General features: G+C 43.2%; 1 protein-coding gene across 1 annotated transcript in view; it reads right to left on the bottom strand.

The window, feature by feature from the left end:
* Positions 1–18,772, bottom strand: part of LOC308105501 (SH3 and cysteine-rich domain-containing protein 2-like) — a gene marked incomplete at both ends in the record, with an annotated part of 69,929 nt that extends 51,157 nt beyond the window's left edge. The window contains one exon of the mRNA XM_080456265.1: positions 18,680–18,772. Within this exon, the coding sequence (XP_080312391.1) occupies positions 18,680–18,772 (93 nt within the window). The remainder of the gene's footprint in view (positions 1–18,679) is intronic.
* Positions 18,773–24,481: the final 5,709 nt, after the last annotated feature.

Genomic DNA, 24,481 nt, shown 5'->3' with positions numbered 1-24,481 from the left:
TTCTAGACAACGCGCCTCCTACAGAACCACACTGTAAAAATTGAAAACAAACAATGACTACACAGTAAAATCCTCCTTGTTCATTTTAAATCCAAATACATGCTACTTCCGACGTCGAAGAAAAAAAAGCGGTTTCGGACAGGCTTTGCGAACTAGTCTGGGGGAGCAGGTGTTCTGAGTACAAGTTCTGAGACTGCCCATCAGAAGTTCTGAATCAATTTGTAGTTACATTGCCTCGCTTTCCCAAAGCTTCATAAGGAGCATGTATTGCGATTGAGAGTGTACAAATGTAACCAAAAGGCACCCGGAAGAGTCAATTTGGTACACTCAGAGTTACAGATGGATAAATTGCACTGTGCAGTGAGTGAAACCGCCGTCGATGCAGCAGCTTTGGCGTTCACTCCCCACCAGACAGACAGACAGACAGACAGACAGACAGACAGACAGACAGACAGACAGACAGACAGACAGACAGACAGACAGACAGACAGACAGACAGACAGACAGACAGACAGACAGGTGTCGAGGCGGAGCAGACACCGTGGTCTCTCTGTTCTGCTGGCTTTGTTTGAAGATGCGCACAAAGTCTTGAGATTCGCTGGAGGTATATAGCTATAAATAGGCTGTTGTGCGGAACACTGTGATAAATTAATGATTAAGAGGAAAGGGGGTGTTTGGGAGGATGAGACGTCTGTGTGAACGGGGCGAGGCACAGAGTAACGAGCCGGTTTTGGTCTCATTTGTGTGTTTTTCTGCCACACAGTGCGCGCACAGTAAAATCCTGAGTGTTAACGTACAGATTGACAAATGAACACAGAGGTGCAGAGTTGGCAGTCTAATGTGTCTGTGTCTCTTTGAATCCGGAAAGAAACATCTGGATGTTGGGTTTATTTCAGCAGTGGCTATTACCTGGATCACAGTTGTTTTGTAAACCCTTTTAGATAGAGAGAGAATACATATACCCTTATCAGTGGTGTAAAGTAACTAAGTACATGTATCCAAGTACTGTACTTAAGTAAAAGTTTGAGGTATTTTTACTTTACTGGAGTATATCCAATTTTCAGCACTTTTACTTCTGCTCCACACTACATCTCTAGCCTGATTATCAGACTGAAGCTGCGTGGAGCTTCAGTCTGAAATTGGCTGCACTGTAGTCGATTACTTGGGGGAGGGGATTAGCATTTCCCTAAACCAATCACAAGAGATCCAAGGATCCACCTACATGTGACGTCGCAGGCTAGTGTCGCACAGCTTGAGAACGCCCCATGGTGCTGATTGGCTTGTCGTTAGACCCACCCCCACCTCCGACTCTGATTTGACAGGTATTTTACTTCTACCGTGAAAAGCCATAGGCTCACATTATGACACCAGACCAAGAGGAGCCCCACTCAGAGAGTGGGCGGGGTCTATGGTCTGGAACCAGGCTACTACATCTCAGAGGCAAATATTGTACTTTTACTCCACTACAATTATTTGAAAAATGTAGTTACTATACTTTGTAGATTTTGATTATTATTACAAAACATACAGTAACCACTTCAGCCCTATATACATTTCGGCCATTTGAAAATAGCCGATCTACAAGCTCACAATGCGTCGCGACGCGACGCATTGTGAGCTTGTAGATCTGCTATTTTCTAAATATTCTTTTACATTTGAAAACTTGAAAGGGTACATTCTGCATAATGAGTACTTTTACTTTTGGTACTTTAAGTACATTTCGATGCCAATACTTCTGTACTTTTACTCAATACAATTTTTAATTCCGGACTTTTACTTGTAACAGAGTATTTCTACATTGCAGCATTGACACTTTTACTTATGTAAAACATTTAAATACTTTTTCCACCACTGTCCCTCATAGGGGTGGCCGTAGCTGAGTGGGTAGAGGCCGTCTGGAAATTGGAAGGTCGCCAGTTAGACGCTCAGCTTGACCAGTCTACGTGTCAAAGTGTCCCTGAGCAAAAAAACACTAACAGCCCACCTTGTGAGCCATCGGAGAAGCCATCTGCAGGGTGAATGCAGAAAAGTAATTCACCCTCCCGCATGGGACCAGGAAACACTCTCTAGCAATGTCAATAGCAATGTTTCGTCCCAAAAATGCAAATTACAGCACTTATGGAAAGTGCTTTACAATGTTTACAATCACATTCACACACCAACAGCAGAGGAAACAATGCAAGGCAGCCACCTGCTTATCAGGAGCAGTTAGGGATTCAGTGCCTTGCTCAAGGACACTTTGGCAATAACCCAACCTAGGGGGATATTGTATACAAATGTTGTATACTGTACACCCCCCCCCCCCAACAGTACAGTATAGGCCCTGTCTGGTGTTGAGTGTTGGACCCAATTGGTCGACCCCAGATCGATCACTGACAAATAATCACATAAACATAAACTATAAATGTATACAGTACGTACACATAGGCATAAATACATACTGTACTTTTAGATACGCAGTTTATTTTGAAAACTGTAACACAGAGGTGTGTGCACTCTGCATAATGTATAAACCTGATTTGCATTAGCATCTGGAAAGCCGCATTTAAATATGCGACCTTGAGGAGAACTGAATCCTATCACCACAACACTTTCTTCACGGACAGAGTTCAACAGCTGCGAACCCTTAAGATAGATTAAACCCTTCAAAAACATGACGCAGTCAGCTTCAAGCCTCATGAAATGTTCCCATTGACATGCAAATGAATTTTTATTTATACGTTTTTTTTACCGGAGCAGTGATTGTTAACCGCTTTCAACCTGGTGTCTCCGATATTTATATAAATATTTTTGATTTAATTGATCGTGAGTGGAGAGTGGAGAGAGACATCAAATGCGGAGAGAAAATAGAGGAATGCAATAGAGCAAATGGTCCGTCCAGCTGGGACTCAAACCGGCAATTCCCTGATAGGGGCATTTTGCGTCCATGGGGTATTATGTGCCCTAACCTCTTTGCTATCAGGTCGCTTTGAAAGTGCCAAAATTATTCTCTCTTTTTTCTCTTAAATTTTTTTTGCTGTGCTACAAGCTCACAACACATTGCATGGTGATGGGTTGCAGTGGTAGAAAAAGCACTAAAATGTTTTACTTAAGTAAAAGTATCAATACTGCAATGTAAAAACACTGTTACAAGTAAAAACCCGGAATTTAAAATGTTCTTGAGTAAAAGTACAAAAGTATTGGCATCAAAATGTATTTAAAAGTACCAAAAGTACTCATTATGCAGAATGTCCCATTTCACAAGTTTAACTTTCTTTCTTTTGAAAATAGCAGATCTACAAGCTCACAATGCGTCGCATCGCGACGCATTGTGAGCTTGTAGATCGGCTATTTTCAAATGGCCGAAATGTATATACTGTAGTGGTTAATGCATGTTTTGTAATAATAATCAAAATCTACAAAGTAACAAGTAGCCTAACTAAAGTTTTCAAATAATTGTAGTGGAGTAAATGTACAATATTTGACTCTGAGATGTAGTGAAATAGAAGTAAAAGTACAGAAAATTGGAAATACTCCCGTAAAGTAAAAGATATCTCAAACTGTACTTAAGTACAGTACTTGAGTAAATGTACTCCGTTACTTTACACCACTGGTTGTGAACATGTAGATCAGCTATTTTTGCTATTCATCACACAATGACTTAACATAATAGTATCTGGCATATTGAGCAGAACTGCCACAAAGCTGGGTGCGTACTTATGAAAGGAATAGACTGTGTCATCTAAGTTTAATTCCTCAAACTGAGCACAGCACAGACGTCAAATTCGCTTACTGTTCCTGTATGGATCTTACGAGCTGACTTTATTGACAACACTGTTTACTTCCAAACGGCAACACAAATTTGATAAGGAACTCTGTGTGTGTGTGTGTGTGTGTGTGTGTGTGTGTGTGTGTGTGTGTGTGTGTGTGTGTGTGTGCGTGTGCGTGTGTGACGTGTGTGTGTGTGTGTGTGTGTGTGTGTGTGTGTGTGTGTGTGTGTGTGTGTGTGTGTGTGTGTGTGTGTGTGCGTGTGTGACGTGTGTGTGTGTGTGTGTGTGTGAGAGAGAGAGAGAGAGAGAGAGAGAGAGAGAGAGAGAGAGAGAGAGAGAGAGAGAGAGAGAGAGAGAGAGAGAGAGAGAGAGAGAGAGAGAGAGAGAGAGAGAGAGAGAGAGAGAGAGAGAAGAGGGTGCATGACCTGTGCAGGATTAGAAAATAAGGAATTAGTTCCACTTTTTTAAATCTCAGCTGTTGTCAGGATCGCTCATTCAACACAGGACACCCCCAACACCCCAACCACCACCAGAAACAGAAGTTGTACAAGCAAAGCAGCATTCACAGTATGTGCCACCACTGCTACACTTTTTATATGCACACAGTTTTTTCAACCTTATCTTAAGTCCTAGGGGTAGGGCCCGGGGTAACAATACCTGCTGATGAATCCATCAGAGGTCTCTGTATCGCCAAAGTGGGAAAGGGAAAGCAACACAAATTATCGCCGTAGTCGTGCAAACATGAAAAACTACACTAGGGCCTACAACCTTGAGAACATCTTAAGAACCAAGCCTTCGCAATGAATTCTGGGTATGGACCAGCCAGCTAAACGTATGTTGCGAATGGGACCGAGAAATAGTGCTTACTCAGCATGTAATCAAAACGTTTTGATTGACACCGATAACGTCACAAATTGACTAAACTTTCACACATTTGACAGCGGAGAATTCATTTAACTGAGCCGATGCCAGCTCTGCTGGTGACAAGCCTCAGTGGGGACCTACGCTGCACCATGTCAATTATTTCTCCTGTAACCGGTAGGCCTTTAGGATCCTGTGAATCCTGAGAGAGGAAGACTGTGGGATAGGAGAAAGGGAGGGCATATGAAAGATCTAGTGAGAAATAGCAAACAGTGCAGTAGTGAAAATTGGAACATTGGTTATAGGGTTGATGTTTTTAATTTCAATTTTATGTGAACAGAACTGAGTTTACTGTTTATGAAATGTGCTAGATAAATACATTTTTCTTGACTTTAAAAGGATTGCCTTGTCACAAGTAGAGAGTGAAATGATGTAGAAAGGAAGTGCAAGGCAGTGGTTCTCAAACGTATTCATGTCAAGGACCCCCAAAATGACATGTATTTGGCCGCGGACCCCCATCTCAAATATTTTGTTCCAGGGACCCCCAGAAAGCAAAGATTTGAGTTACAAATGTTCGCTTAAAAATATATATATATATTCAAAGGTTTGCACAAATGTTCACGATTTTTCAAAAATAGCAGATCTACAAGCTCATAGTGCCGCCCTATGAGCTTGTATATCTGCTATTTTTGAATAGCCAAAGTATAAAAGGTAAAGAGACCCCCCAAGGACCCCTATGGGTTCCCGGACCCCACTTTGAGAACCAATACTATAAGGTATTCTGGGAATCAGAACCCCGACATAAAGTGTGATGAGCAGGTTGGGGCCTCGCACGGTTCCTTCACTGTTGGCGTGTGAATGTGTGTGGGAATGTGTGAATGTATAATGCACATTGTAAAGTGCTTAGGATTTATTTATCTAGTTAGTTATTTGTATGAACAGCTTTAAAAATGCTTTCTTCCTCAGAAACATATCAACAGTCTACAAAATACAAGCCGATAAGCCTATTCACAACTCTCACAGACAAGTCGTGTCTTCAAACAGAAAATCTCCCTGTAGGAGGTGACAGTACCGTTGCAAAACGTATTATGGTCTGTTTATGCCTTATTTATACTTTGTCTTACGGTGGTGGCACGTGCCGTAAACAGCTAATCTACAAGCTCATAACGTGTCACGGATGCGACACGTTTTGAGCTGGTAGATATGCTATTTTCGGTGCATGACACCATTGATGGAGCATAAATTAGGAATTAGCCGAAAACTTATGAAAGCCAAGACTTCATTTATTGCAATCTTGAGGATTATCCCAAAATAGGAAAATATTAATATTGACACAACATCTTGTTTTCCTGATTGACTTTCCGTGAAATTCATCTAATTTCAGTAGACTCTGTGGCCCATTAAGGGGAAGTACTGTAAATGTTATGTAAGACTTAAGTCAATTAACCTTTCCAATAATTGCATGTTCGTTTCAGCCCAGAACATGATGTCTGCCATTCATTACTCCAAACACAGCGTCACAGCCGTGCATAATTGATCATTAACCACAAGTCAATGCAGCTAAAAATAAATGAAATCTTTGGGAAAGAAAATGTTTCTTCACACAGTTTTTAGGCACAGACTTTTGTTTCTAATTGTATCTAGAATTTTTAATTAGCGGATAAGCCCCTTGAGATGAGATCATCTCGTTTCCAAGGGGGTCCTCGAGCACAACACACAAACAACGATAAGTAACACAATCCAACAACGCAGAAAAATCTACCTAGTAACAAGGACATACGCATATAAGGGCTCTCCCACCATCTCAAACTACACTAAATCAGTTTGTGCCATCGAAAACAACTTGATCTAGACTTTGCTCAGGTATTTACAATCATGTATCACGTGTTTTCTACACACGCATGCACCCAGGTCAAATGTGCAAAGCCAGCACAGAGATTCTGATGCTATTTCTGCCCCCAAAAGCTCAACATCACAAAATGGTACCGTATGTGTTTTAAATTAAGCTCTCAGTTGAGGAAAAATCATGATAAGGCCCTCTTTGAACTCTGCCATTAATCCCTGTGATTAGATCTAACCTGAAGGGAACAGCAAATCAAATCAATGCCCTCCCACGGCTCAGTCAATTTCCCTTCCTCCTTGAGTAGAGTCTGGCACTCACAACTTTAGCGCCAGAGAGAGAGAGAGAGAGAGAGAGAGAGAGAGAGAGAGAGAGAGAGAGAGAGAGAGAGAGAGTAAAACAAATTATTACATGTTTTTTCATTTTCTAAATACCAAAAATAGCATATCTTCAAGCTACAAGCTTGTATTAACCTGTTTTCACTACTGATTGACTTGTACAACAAAGTACACAAGGCCTTAAGTGGTTAGATTAGCACTGATTTCTACAGTGTATGTACTTGTGATGTGACCATACACTTGATGTTGCAGCATACTGGCTACTGCTGATAAAACACCAGTGCTGGACAAAGAACTCAGCCCCAGACCTTCTGTCAAACCAAGTTCATGTTATTGTTGCTCAGTCATATTTGTACTTGAGTTAAAGTACTGGAGTAGGCTACTTGCTTTTAAAAATACTACAACATGTTTTTATTATCAATGCATTGCTATAAAACATTTGACATTTTCCCAAATTACAAGATTACAAGATTTTCCTGAAACTTAAAAAAATACACTGTATATCAATAATAGTGCAAATAGCAGATCTACAAGCTCACAAGGCGTCGTTATTTGAAACAGGGCTTAAGTAGTTAATTCATAATGTACTTTTTCCTGTCCTGGAAATGTAGTGGAGTCAAAAGTACAATATTTGTCTTTGAAATGTGGAAGTATCCAAAAATACAAATACTCAAGTAAAGTACATATACACATTAAAAAAATAAACTTAAGTACAGTACTCGAGTACTGTGTTACTGTCCACCACTGTGCATGAGCTCCTGTTGGCAAAAACACCACCTGCTGGCGTGCATAAAGGTGCATGTGTGAAGGTGTGTATGAGGTCTGTGAAAACAAGCCCAAAAGAAGCGAATATAGGCCACAGATATTTGAAAAAATCTTGAAAAAAGTGAAACATTTTGAATATTTTTCGGAAACATTTTAACAACACAAATCTGGTGCAGGGGTCACAAAATACTTTTAGACGGAGGGGAGGGGTCAGTCGAAAATACATTTGGGGGTCCTTGACTTGAAAACGTTTGAGAACCATTGGTTTAAACAACATTAGGAAGCAAGCCCAAAGAAGCAACTACACTTTAGAAACAAGCCCAAAAAAAACGCAACCGACTTCACGGAAAAATAAGTCGCTTATAATAAGCAGACATGGCAACGCTGGTGTGAAGGTGTGTGCTCAACAAAAGCAGCTCTCATCTTCAAATCCAGCCGTTGAATGGGTTTATCTGCATAAGCAGCTTTAGTAATTAGCATGAGGTGAGTGCCACCTTTGATGTTGTCACAGGACTCAGAGCACAATATTCCATCCACATGCTGAGGCCTGGCTCACACTTTGTCGTACCGCGGTCTCACGTGCCTGAAATAGCAGTATTTTTGGCGTATGAATTATGCATTACGAGTTGATAATAACCGCTACCTTTTTAAAGCGCTACAATGCGGCTATTCGTCTATCACTCACTCACTCACTCACGAACGAACGATACACGCATGCATGCACGCACGCACGCACGCACGCACGCACGCACGCACGCACGCACGCACGCACGCACGCACGCACGCACGCACGCACGCACGCACGCACGCACGCACACACACACACATGCACACACACACACACACACACACACACACTGACTGCTGACTTACATACTGTATATCAGTCTGTCTTTCTATCTGAATGCAGTTCAGCCTCCGTAAATAAATCAACAGCCATTCACTAAGACGATGTGAGTTGTATTTTGATAGGAATTATGTCCTTGTATTTTATTTGGGGTTTTCTCTTCTTGTGTATTCAAAGTGCCACCTCATTGTGGTCTATCCAATTTTAGCCCTCTGGCTTTCTATCGTCATAATCATCCCTACCAGTCCGGAACAGACGGGGATGGAGATTATGTTTTCGTGTGTGTGCGTGTGCGTGTGCGTGTGCGCGTGCGCGTGCGCATACGCGTGTGTCCGGAGCTAATCTCGGAAACTACAAGACGGTGCAGAGCCAAATGTCTTTTGCAGGCTGCCAGTAGGCCAAGGAAGTCTCTCAAACCCTAAATTGTCAAATCAGCCTCATATTGGTGCTATACCTGCCGGGTTTACATTTTGGAATATACATTTTGCACCGCCATACAATAAAATAAAAATTCCCATACAGACCAATTTGCGACTACAGGCCTACATTTTAAACAGCCAAAAGTCACTGTTTGTTGCAGAAACATGAATTGTAATTCTTTCTTTAACCAATCTTCATCAAATTAGGTACACAAGATCATGAGAGTCATGTGACAATGACAGTAAAACAGCTTTTTGATACTCTGTTTGCCTGTAAATAGTGGGAGGGACCTTTTTAGTTTTTTTGTTGTTGTTGTTTATTGTTTTGTTTTTTACAAAAAAAAACTATATATCATGAACGCAACATCCAATCGACCCCAGATTGCAATCGCATGTTGAGAGGGGCCTCTATACAGCATACTTCCAAAAGCGCTTTCCATTCTAACTACAGGGGATACCACAAATGTGAAAAGTTGAACCCTATGTCATAGAAACAACATGTCCACTCACAGCTCCCTGATGGCTGCAACCCACCACTTACTCAGCCATGGGTATAGGCCACCAGGCCTGGCAGAGATATGCACTCTACTGTGTGCACCTTTCTAATTACCACTGTATCAACATCAGACAAAATGACTGCAGTATAAACAAACTGGGTAAAGCTGGAAGTGAAAAGTGAAAAAAAGCGAACATGTCCCAACAAAGCACAGCCAAGAACAAACAGAGGTTCTATAAACGTGGTTCGCTCAAAGGAGAAATTAAATCATTACTCTTCCTCTGTCCTCAGCAGTGGTGTAAAGTAACTATGTACATTTACTCAAGTACTGTACTTTTTTGAGTTTTTTCCCCTTTTTTTTTTCGTACTTTTACTTCTGCTCCACTACATCTCAGAGGCAAATATTGCACTTTTACTCCACTACAATTATTTGAAAACTTTAGTTACTTTGTACATTTTGATTATTATTACAAAACATACATTAACCCTATATACATTTTGGCCATTCGAAAATAGCCGATCTACAAGCTCACAATAGGCATTGTGAGCTTGTAGATCTGCTATATTCAAAACATTTTCAAAACATTTTATACATTTGAAAACTTGTGAAATGGACATTCTGCATAATGAGTACTTTCTACTTTTGGTACTTTAAGTACATTTTGAAACTCATTTTAATACCGTACTTTTACTTTTAGTAGTATTTCCGTATTGATACTTTACTTAAGTAAAAAAATTTCAGTACTTCTTCCACCACTGGTCCTCAGTGATGAACATGACCACAAGGCACGGCGGTTTACCCGCGCAGAGCGAAAATGACATCAGAAAATCCCCCCGGGGTCGCTAAAGGAGAGTTGTAAGTTGTTGTCAGTACTGCTTAACACATCTCGCCCCTCCGCGGTACACTGTGTACCGGGCCGCGCTGGCTCAGCACTTGTGTGGAATTAAATCAAAGGTGGCATTAGGAGTTGCCATTAATCAAAGTGGAGCCGGCTCAATGTTGGGTCCAAACAGTGAGACTGGTGAAGAAAGAATTATGAGTTGATGTGTGGTTAATGCTCTCTCTCTCTCTCTCTCTCTGGTGGGTCTCCTTCACTTCTCAGTGGCCACAAAGAGGTTGATTAAAAGGGTCAACAGTCAAAGTAAATTAGTCTAGCTCACTGGTTCTAAACGTTCGGGTACAGGGCCAATCAGGGGTAAATGGACCCTTACGGGTCTGTAACTCGAGAGAGTACAAATGGATTTTCCGTCCCAGAGATTAAGAAATGGTAGTCTTGTGTAGCCAGACAATTATTCCACTATCTCCGAATGCTATATAGAGTCTGGAACACCACATCCCGAAAGCAGAGAACGGAAGCTGTCTTCCGTCCACGAAAATACATTTTAAATTATCTTTACATTTTATATTAGAATTTCCACTTTCGATAAGCAGCAATCTATAAATGCTTCGATTATTTAGATTTATATTAGGACAGATTTGCACGACTGTAAAGACGAAACGGAAGCGGGGAGGAGGTGTCACATTCGCTTTTTTTTATTTTATTATTCGCTTTGACCATTTTCAGAGCTTCCGTTGCTCCAGACTATATGACGGAAGCATTTGAAAATGGTGGGAGGCAACAGTCTGGCCATGCAAGACTAAACAAGATGGTTTCAAATTGGGATCCTGGAAATGAAAAAGGTTGAGAATCACTGAACCGAAATATGCTGTAACCCCAATATACAGTGTAAAAATCCTCAGGACCCTTGGTGGTCCCCGGTGGTGTAGCTTGAGAATTCAAACACACACACACACACACACACACACACACACACACACACACACACACACACACACACACACACACACACACACACACACACACACACACACACACACACACACACACACACACACACACACACACACACACACACACACACACGCAATTTGAGTCAAAGCCAAGGATGTACCTTTTCATTCAAATGGACAGCAGGAATGCTGTATTACGTTAGCAGTGACAAGTAATTGGTTTTTAGAAGCACTGACAACTACCCTCATTTCACTTGAAGTTCCACAAAAAATATTAATAATGCAAGCACGGGCATTCTGAACAGCAAAGTCTTTGTACTTTGAAAGCTATTAGCAGCATACAGAAATGTTAGGAGGTACCATGTGGTCAATGGGGTGCATTACCAGACACAAGAATCTGTTTTTAAATGGATTGTTCAGATATAGTGTTTTGTGTGTGGTAAGTAAGTGGTTCCAAAACAGGGTGGTATGCCGGCCTGTGAGACAAGGCCAGGTGTGCCTTGGGATTTTGAGACAACCACAAATTATTATTGCATATACAACTGTAAAGAAATTATGAATTATGTTTACTTTGTCAGTATCTTGACTATGATATAATACTACACTATGTTTGTAGTATTTTAACCACTTTCAACCTTGGGCATGTAGGTGATAACAAAAACAATCCGTGTTGACTTTTTTTACTCATTATTTAATGCCCACGTTTCTCTCCCAGGCGGATTGACAAATGCCCTTCCTCTAGCTGTTCACACTCACATTTCAGTATAGAATCTGTTTTGGTTTTGGTTTGATCCACAAGTTACGTAGGTCGCTGACCAACAAAACATCAGTCACCCATGTTGTTATTGAAAATGTACAACTGTGATCCTCCCCCTGTAGTATTTGACCTGCTGACTTCCTGGTTCCAATCTCAACACCCTGTGACATTTGAATGCACGCGTGTCATCACTGTCCTTATGCATGTGTGTATTGTACTCACTGTATTGTATATATCTTGCATACTAAGAAAGTCTGCTCTGCTCCCTTAAAATGCTTAAAAACTATAATAATTTACCATATTGGTCAATGATAGGTGCAAATTATGAAAGCAACAGCTGTTTTATACCTTTCCAGTGAAACCATAGAAATGTCTCTATCTGAAGGATTTTAGTAGAGCAGTTATCTCCCTTTTTTTTAATCAACCAAAGAATATTAACTGAAACATTTTAGAAGTAACCCAAGCAGGAAATGAAACATCCACCCAATCCACTCTTCTCTTCTCTTCTCTTCTCTTCTCTTCTCTTCTCTTCTCTTCTCTTCCCTTCCCTTCCCTTCCCTTCCCTTCCCTTCCCTTCCCTTCCCTTCCCTTCCTTCCCTTCCCTTCCCTTCCCTTCCCTTCCCTTCCCTTCCCTTCCCTTCCTTCCCTTCTCTTCTCTTCTCTTCTCTTCTCTTCTCTTCTCTTCTCTTCTCTTCTCTTCTCTTCTCTTCTCTTCTCTTCTCTTCTCTTCTCTTTCTCTTCTCTTCTCTTCTCTTCTCTTCTCTTCTCTTCTCTTCCCTTCCCTTCCCTTCTCTCTTCTCTTCTCTTCTCTTCTCTTCTCTTCTCTTCTCTCTCTCTTCTCTTCTCTCTTCTCTTCACAATTCTCTCCTCTCTCATTCTTAGCACGCCTTAAGTCTAAGCGTCTAATTGGTAATAATCTCATCCCGAGCCAGCCATCCTTGCCCAGTCACTGTGCTCAGAGACACCAGCCAAGGGACAGACAGAACCCCCAGAGGGAGGGACACAGCGAGAGAATGTAACAGAGGCCACACAGGCGAACAGACGTTGCTCTTGCTTTTCTGAAAGTTTTAAGCAAAGACGATATGACAGTCAAAAACAGGGGCAGACATCCATCCTAACTTCCAGGAATCGGTGTGTTCACTGTGTGTGTGTGTGTGTGTGTGTGTGTGTGTGTGTGTGTGTGTGTGTGTGTGTGTGTGTGTGTGTGTGTGTGTGTGTGTGTGTGTGTGTGTGTGTGTGTGTGTGTGTGTGTGTGTGTGTGTGTGTGTGTGCGCGCACGTCCTCGTCTTTTGCCCAAATATGGAGACATCACAGTACTGGACACATAGTACTGCCGCCATAGATGACTAATGTCACAGACTAGCCTCCCAGTACTCTGACGATGTACTGCACTATATATATATCTTTTTTTTACACACACAAAAGGAATATTAAGTATGCAGAAAGATACAGGTGAAGAAAAAGGTATAGGAAAGGCCAAAGTGAAACGAAAATGGCACGAGGTTGAGCTATTAGCTCAGTCAGGTAAATTGAGTGCGGGATTTACAAAAAAAGCTAATTAAAAACCCTCTCTGTTAATCACAGAAGTCATTGGCAGTGTGGAGAGCCAGCAGACTGCAGCCCAGTGCCTGCTATCAGCACTTCTGTCAGCCATTGCACAGACAGCTCAATCAGACAGCTCTGCTTAATGAGCGCTTACTGTTACACTAAGACCTCACAATTACACCGTAAAATCCTGAGTGTTCCTCTTAAACTCTGAGAGTGTACACATTTGCACACATGAGTTAAGGCTCTATGCACAGCAGCCATTTTGGAGAGAAATTGGGCCTCTTCATCTTACTTCCTTCACAGGTGTTACCTGTGATACTAATGAAGGCTCCGTTCCATTTTGGTCAAACAGAGTCAGAGCGCTGATATTGTGCATTTTGGCTCACTGGAAACACGCTACACCAGTGGGTTTCAAAGTGTGGTCCAGGGACCCTCATGGTTCCTTGAGGGGGTTCCAAATAGCCCCTTAAAAGGTGTGTACCTCTGAGAGTACGGGTCCATTTGGTTCCATTTGTACACTCTCAGAATTATGGGGGTCCTTGAAATTAAAAGGTTTGAGAACCACTGTGCTACATGAAATGGAACAGAGCCTTCATTAGTGTCATTGGTAAAATCTGTGAAGGAAGAAAGGAAGAGGCCCAATTTCTTTCCAATATGGCTGCTGTGCATAGAGCCTATTGGTTACTTAAGTGTTTCCATGAGGTCTACTACACCAGTGAGGATATTATTGCAAGTGGGCCCCAACCAACTAATTGGCAAAACATTAAGATTTTTATGATAATATAACATTAATATAAAAAAGAAATACATAAAAAAATAGGTCATGGTATTTTTTCTTTCCAACTTTGAAAAATGAGTTTTCATTGTGATTCTGATAAATAGAAACATAATGTTAGTTCCATTGATCCAAGTCGGAAGACAAATAAACATGTTCTGTCAATGCACACGGTCCATATAGCCCTGGGATCCAGCCTGATTCACTACGTTCAGCGGATTTGTTTTTCTCACTTCGCTTCTCAGTCTGGAAAGGCTCCTATTTGACTCGTTTTGCAGAACTACACTGAACTACATATGTTACGTAGGCAACGTCTTGCTGATTGGATGTTGTTCCAACGAATCACTAATCACAACGATCACACTGGTGTTTTTGTCCCGCCTCGCACCACAGACCAATCAGAAGCCACGGTTCGTTTTCAGCCGTATTGGCATGTCCTGCCTCCCTTGGAGATAGGAGCCTTTCCAGACTGAGAAGCACACAATAAGGCAGCCGATAGAGATTTTCAAGTGGGCCTGGATCCAGAAATTGTTGCCAACCTGACTGGTCTACTACACTTTATGTTCCAGTGAATGCTATGGGCTCCGCTCAAAGAAGCCTAGTGTAGTCACGAGACAAAAAAAAAAAAGACATGTTGTAATGGAGATGGAACTCATTTCGTTCCGTTACGGAGATCTAATTGCTCTATTTGTAAAAGGAAGGAGGAGATTAAGAAATGAGGTCTGGATCAATGTACCCTAGGCAGCTCAGATGAACAGAGCATAACGTCGACTTCAATCCATGTATCTCTCCCGTGCGCTCATCTGAGCCATCTGAGCAGCCATCTGCTGGGTGGAGCAGTGTAAAGCAATCTCCCCTCCCCCATCATGCAGGGACCAGAAAATATTAACTTCCCTTTTCCCTTGGGTTAAGATTTTTATCTGAACCCATTAAAACCGGGAAAGCATGTGTTATTTTAGACTTTAGCGTTGGCCATTCGAAAATAGCAGATCTACAAGTTCGCAGTGCGGCAAGAAATGACTGCTATTTTTGAAATGTTTGAAAAATCTTCAATGTGTGAGAACTACTGATTTAGAAGGCATTTGTAGAATCGGCCTCATGGTCTTAATGGGTTAAAGTGAGCCGTAACGGCTATCAGGAATAGGAAATAGATAGAAGTATGTATGATGATCAGTACAGTTCCACTTTACTGGCATGCATTTTCATTTTATCCACTAAAAGGTGAAAAGTATGTGCAAAATGAACCCTGAATATGCAGCATCTAATTTCACACAGCACGTGATAGGTACAACAAGGATATGGTCAGGACGTATCAAGACACAGTACATGCAGAAATGTGTGATTCTCAACCTTTTTCATTTGAAGGACCCCCAGTTTGACGAGCATAAGGCCACAGACCCCCAAATAATAATATCTCTTGGACCCCAATCTACACTGAAAAATACTAAGTGTCAATTTAACTCAAAGAGTGTATACTCCACATTTGTACGCCTGGTGGTTTGATTAAAAAAGCCTTTCCTGGTAAGATCCCCCACCCACACACCCACACACACACACACACACACACACACACGCACACACGCACACACACACACACACACACACACACACACACACACACACACACACACACACACACACACGGTGGTAGACGAGTGGGAAGGGGAGGCTCTCATGAGGAAATCAGGAGGACGTCGGTTTCGACCCTCAACTCGTCCCAGCATACGTGTATAGAAGACAAGTGTCCCTGAGCAAGACACTTCACCCCTAACAGCTCCCCCCCCATGGACTCCTCTGAGTGGCCACCCGGGAGCTGTAAATACTCCCCTTTTCAACCACACCTTCGACAAGGACCTGCAATGACATTGGAGTCCACAATGGGGACCGAAAAACAAATCATTTGCTTTTAGCACTACAGTACAGCACTGTGCCCTTGGCTGGGGGGGGGCGGGGGCAGGGGTGGAAAACGCATACTCAAATGTTTTACTTGAGTAAAAGTATCAATGCTACAAGGTAGAAATGCTCTGTTACAAGTAAAAGGCCTGTGTTCAAAACGTCAATTAAGTAAAAGTACAAAGGTATTGGCATCAAAATATACTTAAAGTACCAAAAGTAAAAGTACTAAAATGTTTGAAAATAGCCATGGTATAAAATAGGGCTGAAGTGGTTAATGTATGTTTTATAATATAATAATGTATATCTGCAAAGCAATTAGTAACTAAAGTTTTCAAATAATTGTAGTGGAGTACAATGGTACGATATTTGCCTCTGAGATGTAGTGGAGTAGATATAAAAAACAATGTTCCAAAATGTTGAAATACTCTAGTAAAGTAGAAGTACCTCAAAATTGTACTTAAGTACAGTACTTGAGTAAATATACTTAGTTACTTTACAGAGAGGGGGGAGGGGTGGGCGAGGGACAACAACAGGCCTTTCCTCCCTCGTCCTCTCCCTATAAGAAACACACACACACATCAATTCTGAAAGTTGAATCGAATCTGAGTTGAATTAACACTCTGGATTTTACTGTGCACCTTGAAGAGTCAAATTGACTTGTAAGAGTCAGTTTTTTTTTAACACTCTCAGAGGAACAAAATATGAACGCTTTACTGTGCACCACAAAGCCTGAGAGGCTAGTACTTAGCAGCATGACAAATTCTGTGAGAGCACAAGGAGAGTGGAGGGAGACAACGACACAGAGGGAGAGGGAGGGAGGGAGAGAGAGAGAGAGAGAGAGAGAGAGAGAGAGAGAGAGAGAGAGAGAGAGAGAGAGAGAGAGAGAGAGAGAGAGAGAGAGAGAGAGAGAGAGAGAGAAGCTCTCTGTGGAGCTGAGAGAGAGAGAGAGAAAGAAGAATGGACACAGAGACATGCAGGGCAGTGAGGAGATGGGGAGAGAGAGAGAGAGAGAGAGAGAGAGAGAGAGAGAGAGAGAGAGAGAGAGAGAGAGAGAGAGAGAAAGAGAGAGACTGAAATAAGAAATCTATATGACCACTGGGAGGGGGGTGCATGGGGGGGGGTGGACTGAAATCCAGTGGTGTAACATTAATCTCGTGCTCCTCCAGGGGGTCTTGGCAGTGGGGAGCGACATGGCTGCCATAGCTTTGCAACTGTTTGTCTGAGTTATGACCGGACACCGCCAACCCCCCCCCCCCCCCCCCCCACCCCAGGCACAAGATAGCTACATCTCTCCCTGCTGATTTGCTCATAAATTCACCCGGTGTCACCTAAAGACCATGGGGCCCGGTGTTGTGCCGGCCGGCTTAAGAGAACATGGATGAGAGGAGCCGCAGTCGGCTTGTTTTATGTCATGTTTAAGATGACAGACAGAAACAGCAAATCGTATACTGCTGCTGTTATTGTCGCAATTAACACCCTGTGTGACTACAGTGCATGTGCTGTTTGCATGCTTATTAAAGCCTCAATGGAGGCTGTGTTATGAAACAATCGATGTTGAGAAAATGTGCTTAGGCCAGCATGAGCAGAGAGGTCCCCTCCTTAACCAAGCTATTCTGCTGAAAAAAATGCTTATAGTCCAGAAATTACTGTAAGCATTAGCCCTTTACTGTTGACAATTACCCTCTCGCATCCCTGGAGTTCATCATGGCGTGAACCTTTGTCCCTGGTTGACACATGCGAGGGTGTGCATTTATATCAATGCAGGGCAAGCAGGCAAGCATGCACACACACACATACACGCACACGCACACGCACACGTGTGTACACACACACACACACACACACACACACACACACACACACACACACACACACACACACACCATGTGTAGGCTAATCTCTGTCCTCTGAGCCCATGCAGAGTAGTTTACAAGCATTACAAAGGCTTATTGTAGGGTTAGGACTTGTTATGTAAGGTAACTGACCCTAGACTGTTCCCTGCTGCCTCCCACATGGAGTATTACTCTCAGGACTAGACAGGTAGCCTATGAGACTAAAGATAGTCTTACATGCAAGACCATGATTTCCCTATACATCACATTTCACCGGCTGCCCCTATAGCAAAAAAATAAATGTTTACTAGTTTATAATAAAAAAGGTAAACTGGGGCTTGAAAACAAGCTAACGTGAGGTGAATATTTTCGTAAAAAGGGTTTTAACTTTGGCATGCTTGATTGATTGAATACTTTATTAACAGTTTGCCCAAAAAAAGTACAGTTTTATACAAAAGGATGCTAAAAGGTTTAAACCCAAGAAAGCACTATGGCTTGTTGTTTCCATTGGGGTCCTTGTGTATTCAATTCATGGCAGCATTTAATGACAGACAAATATACAATGCCATGCAAAAACATCATAAACGACAGTGGAGGAGGGGGGGGGGGGGGCATTTCTGGTGATAGGCTTGGACTTTTTACACGGTCAGGTCCAGACATCAGTGTCTGGACCTGGACGCTAGTTCAAACATTATTATTATTCCGAACAGTTTGTATTTGATATTAAAACACATCAAAACACAGCAGCAGAGCTCTTGTCTTACCTTGGATTCGGGTTGGCTGGGAACAGTAGCCTGGTGATGGGACCGCTGCAGGTCCCGATGCTGTGGCTCGTTCTCCTCGCTGATCTCCGTCATGGCGAAAGGGGGCAAAACACTAGAACACTGCTGCTACACATTCATCGTCCATGGTCGCGTATTTAGGCAAAGTTTCGAGCGTCAATACTTAAGATTCGATCAAAGAGGCATCTATCCAGTGTGTAGATTCTGCTCCTTTCGACTCACTTGGAGGATTGGAACATAATGTATCCAATTGTCTCGTGAAACAATTAAACATTTAACAGGGGTACGGCTACGCTTTAGTAGTGGCTGACAGAGAGCAGCCTATTAGATCAATACCCGGTAACTCATCGCTGTCCACCAGCGATCGGCCCTGAAACTGATTCAGTACCACGGACAGCGCATTGACAGTAGCTTATATTTGATAGATACCCGGTAACTCAACGCGATCAGCACGTGTGTACATACATTCATCATGTGTGTGTGTGTGTGTGTGTGTGTGTGTGTGTGTGTGTGTGTGTGTGTGTATATATCCATCCACCACTCTTCTCCCTCTCGTCTTGGATGCGTTCGCTAAACTGCCTGCCAAGCCGGCGCTCCGCGACCGACACGCGTTTTTTTTCATTTTTTACTCAAACTTTGGGTTGAGTCTGGAACGGCGCTCTGTCTGGAGCCCATTGGACCAGACGCTCTACGATGCGTCTACACGTCACGGACCGGCTGAAAAGAAGCATGACGCTCGCAGCTATGAGCAGAGGGGTGGTATACGGCTAGGCTGCAGGCGCTTGTGTGTGTGTTGTGTTGTGTTGTGTGTGTGTGTGTGTGTGTGTGTGTGTGTGTGTGTGTGTGTGTGTGTGTGTGTGTGTGTGTGTGTGTGTGTGTGTGTGTGTGTGCAGTGGTGTAAAGTAGCCAAGTACATGTATTCAAGTAGGCTACTGTAGGCTACTTAAGTACAAGTTTGAGGTATTGTCACTTTACTGGAGTATTAACAATTTTCAAAAGATTTGTATACATTTGAAAACATTCTGCATAATGAGTACTTTATACTTTTGGTACATTTTGATACCAATACTTTTGAACTTTTACTCAAGTAGATTTTGAGTTCCGGACTTTTACTTGTAACAGAGTATTTTTATGTTGCATTATTGATAGTACTCACATTTTTTACTTAAGTAACAGTAGCAATTTGATACTTTAATTTTTTTTGTATTACTGTGTGTGTGTGTGTGTGTGTGTGTGTGTGTGTGTGTGTGTGTGTGTGTGTGTGTGTGTGTGTGTGTGTGTGTGTGTGTGCGTGAGTGCGTGCGTGCGTGCGTGCGTGAGTGCGTGCGTGCGTGCGTGCGTGCGTGCGTGCGTGCGTGCGTGCGTGCGTGCGTGCGTGCGTGTGCGTGCGTGCGTGTGCGTGTGTGTGTGTGTGTGTGTGTGTGTGTGTGTGTGTGACACTGTGTGTGTGCAGTGGTGTAAAGTAGCCAAGTACATGTATTCAAGTAGGCTACTGTCAGGAGTTCAACCCCCAACCAAACGCGCCTATCTTCACCCTTGACGGGCATCCATTAGCCACCGTCCCTCACTTCACCTACCTTGGTAGCACTCTGTCAACATCCTGCACCATCGACGATGACATCCAGGTTCGCATTGGCCTGGCCTCTGCTGCCTTTGGAAGGTTACGGTCCAGGGTCTTCCAGAACAGGAACCTCACCATCTCCACCAAGGCAGCTGTTTACAAGGCAGTCTGCCTCTCCACTCTGCTTTACGGCTCGGAAACCTGGACACCCTACCAGAGGCACATCCACAGCCTAGAGGCCTTCCACATTCGTTGCCTTCAAAGGATCCTGGGTCTGTCTTGGGTAGACAGGGTGCCCTATATTGAAATATATGACCGGACCAACACACCCAGCATCACAGCGCTCCTTGGACTAAAACACCTGAGATGGGTCGGGCATGTGATCCGTATGCCAGCCCACCGTCTGCCTCGACAGATCCTGTATGGCCAGCTCCTAGATGGTCAAAGGTCTGTTGGGGGCCAGACAAAACGTTACAAGGACCACATTAAAACCCTCCTGAAGAAGTGTGACATTAATCCACCAGCACTGGAGTCCCTGGCTGTTGATCGCCACACCTGGAGCTCTACCTGTCACCGGGGAATCACTCATCTTCAGGAGAAGTTCACAGAGAGGAGAGTACAGCGGCGTGCACAGAGGCACCAACGTGCCAAAGGTCCACCGACCACCACTGCTGCCTTCCCCTGCCCCTCCTGTGACAAAGTCTGCGGATCACGCATCGGTCTGAGCAGCCACCTGGCTATGCACAGGCGAAACCAACCACAATAACCAACCCAACATATGCTTTTGGAGCAACGTCATCATCGACATCGATGGACTGCCATAAGCAAGAAGTAAGTGTGTGTGTGACACTGTGTGTGTGCAGTGGTGTAAAGTAGCCAAGTACATGTATTCAAGTAGGCTACTGTAGGCTACTTAAAGGGATATTTCACTTTCAAAAAAACTTTTGGTCATTTTATCATCTACTCAGGACTTTGTGAGCCCCCAGACCGTTTTTAAGTTGCTCGATTTAGTATTTAGACATTTGATATTCATTTTATCAGACACACCCCCTTCCTATACAAACCCATTGTAACTTCAAACTCCATTTTAACCAGGTTAGATTCATCAAAAACACCCGTCCTTGGTTCTGGTGACTCACCCTGCCCCCCTAATACGCGAGGGGGCCGTGTGCACGCGTGCTTGCGTGCGTGCGTGCGTGCGTGCGTGCGTGCGTGCGTGCGTGCGTGCGTGCGTGCGTGCGTGCGTGCGTGCGTGCGTGTGCGTGCGTGCGTGTGCGTGTGTGTGTGTGTGTGTGTGTGTGTGTGTGTGACACTGTGTGTGTGCAGTGGTGTAAAGTAGCCAAGTACATGTATTCAAGTAGGCTACTGTCAGGAGTTCAACCCCCAACCAAACGCGCCTATCTTCACCCTTGACGGGCATCCATTAGCCACCGTCCCTCACTTCACCTACCTTGGTAGCACTCTGTCAACATCCTGCACCATCGACGATGACATCCAGGTTCGCATTGGCCTGGCCTCTGCTGCCTTTGGAAGGTTACGGTCCAGGGTCTTCCAGAACAGGAACCTCACCATCTCCACCAAGGCAGCTGTTTACAAGGCAGTCTGCCTCTCCACTCTGCTTTACGGCTCGGAAACCTGGACACCCTACCAGAGGCACATCCACAGCCTAGAGGCCTTCCACATTCGTTGCCTTCAAAGGATCCTGGGTCTGTCTTGGGTAGACAGGGTGCCCTATATTGAAATATATGACCGGACCAACACACCCAGCATCACAGCGCTCCTTGGACTAAAACACCTGAGATGGGTCGGGCATGTGATCCGTATGCCAGCCCACCGTCTGCCTCGACAGATCCTGTATGGCCAGCTCCTAGATGGTCAAAGGTCTGTTGGGGGCCAGACAAAACGTTACAAGGACCACATTAAAACCCTCCTGAAGAAGTGTGACATTAATCCACCAGCACTGGAGTCCCTGGCTGTTGATCGCCACACCTGGAGCTCTACCTGTCACCGGGGAATCACTCATCTTCAGGAGAAGTTCACAGAGAGGAGAGTACAGCGGCGTGCACAGAGGCACCAACGTGCCAAAGGTCCACCGACCACCACTGCTGCCTTCCCCTGCCCCTCCTGTGACAAAGTCTGCGGATCACGCATCGGTCTGAGCAGCCACCTGGCTATGCACAGGCGAAACCAACCACAATAACCAACCCAACATATGCTTTTGGAGCAACGTCATCATCGACATCGATGGACTGCCATAAGCAAGAAGTAAGTGTGTGTGTGACACTGTGTGTGTGCAGTGGTGTAAAGTAGCCAAGTACATGTATTCAAGTAGGCTACTGTAGGCTACTTAAAGGGATATTTCACTTTCAAAAAAACTTTTGGTCATTTTATCATCTACTCAGGACTTTGTGAGCCCCCAGACCGTTTTTAAGTTGCTCGATTTAGTATTTAGACATTTGATATTCATTTTATCAGACACACCCCCTTCCTATACAAACCCATTGTAACTTCAAACTCCATTTTAACCAGGTTAGATTCATCAAAAACACCCGTCCTTGGTTCTGGTGACTCACCCTGCCCCCCTAATACGCGAGGGGGCCGTGTTTTTTCAATTACTTTTTTCATTTATTTTAAATATTTTTTTTGGAAAATTAAAAAAATAAAATACAATAAAAAAATAAAATAAAATAAATGAAAAAGGTAATCAGAAAAACACGGCCCCCTCACGTATTAGGAGGGCAGGGTGAGTCACCAGAACCAAGGACGGGTGTTTTCGACGAATCTAACCTAGTTAAAATGGAGTTTGAAGTTACAATGGGTTTGTATAGGAAGGGGGCGTGTCTGATAAAATGAATATCAAATATCTAAATACTGAATCAATCAACTTAAAAACTGTCTGGGGGGATCACAAAGGCCTGAGTAGATGATAAAATGACCAAAAGTGTTTTTGAAAGTGAAATATCCCTTTAAGTACAAGTTTGAGGTATTGTCACTTTACTGGAGTATTAACAATTTTCTAAAGATGTGTGTGTGTGTGTGTGTGTGTGTATGTGTGTGTGTGTGTGTGTGTGTGTGTGTGTGTGTGTGTGTGTGTGTGTGTGAGAGAGAGAGAGAGAGAGAGAGAGAGAGAGAGCAACCGATCATGAGATAGGGTGTTTGTTGGTTGATATGAAACCAAAGTCAAACAACGGCTGCTTCAGCATGGCTCGCTGTCCGCCAGTGGTCGGTGCTGAAACGGAGTCAGCACCCTGGTCAGTGCCTGACTCACCGTGCCTATTCCCCTCTCCTCAACGCTTTTATGGCCGTTCCCTAAAGATGAATGGAGCATAATAAAACTGTCTACCAGGCTCTGGACTAAATTAGCTGCCAGGCCTACATTAATGCCTACAGCAGACAATTTGGTCACTTTCTGTATTGACATGGCCATGGCACAGGCAGTCTGGAAGAAGTACTCAGATTCATTACTTAAGTAAAAGTATAGCGATACCTACAAATACTCAACATTTTACTGTTAGAGTAAAAGAACAGAAGTATTGGCATGAAAATATACTTACATTGCCAAACTTAAAAGTACTCATTATTCATTTCACAATATTATGGGATTGTAATTAGTGCATTAAGGTGATCATCACTTTAATATTGCAACTGGTAGGTGGGTCTCATTTTAATTAAGACTACTCTATGTGTTGCTGGGTAGCTTAACCTGTAATAATCATAATTTACCAATAAATCTGTTTTGTATTAATAATCTAAATTGTAAAATACCTAGTGTCGAAAGCTGTCAAATAATAGCAGGGAAGCAAAAAAGTATATAAAAAAAACTCATGTAAAGTAAAAGGTATCACATCCCAAATTTCAAATCATTGGAGGACAAAGTACTCACATTTCCACTTTTGTAATTGGCACACACCAATAAACGACCGCTTACGTGGTAATGGCCTTCATCAGAGCACAAATGCTCTGATGAAGGCTCTTAGCTGAAATGCGTAAGCGTTCGTTTTTGGGTCTAGCACTCCACTGAGAAAACCCATTGTTTCATATTTAGTCATCAATGTTGTAGTACTGACTAGACTGCACTCAGTATATGCCCATATAAGGAGATCCCTGACGTCATCAATATGACATCAGAGTACTGACACCATAGACTGGCTTCCAAGTACTAGGATAATGGGTAATGCACTAACCCTCTTTTGTGCCCATATATGGATATGTCTGTTTCTGTC

Source organism: Gymnoscopelus braueri (genome assembly GCF_963280865.1).
Source record: "Gymnoscopelus braueri genome assembly, chromosome: 17".
Classification (NCBI taxonomy): domain Eukaryota; kingdom Metazoa; phylum Chordata; class Actinopteri; order Myctophiformes; family Myctophidae; genus Gymnoscopelus; species Gymnoscopelus braueri.
Note: the sequence above shows the minus strand (reverse complement) of the source record. Positions and strands in the feature narration are given on the sequence as shown.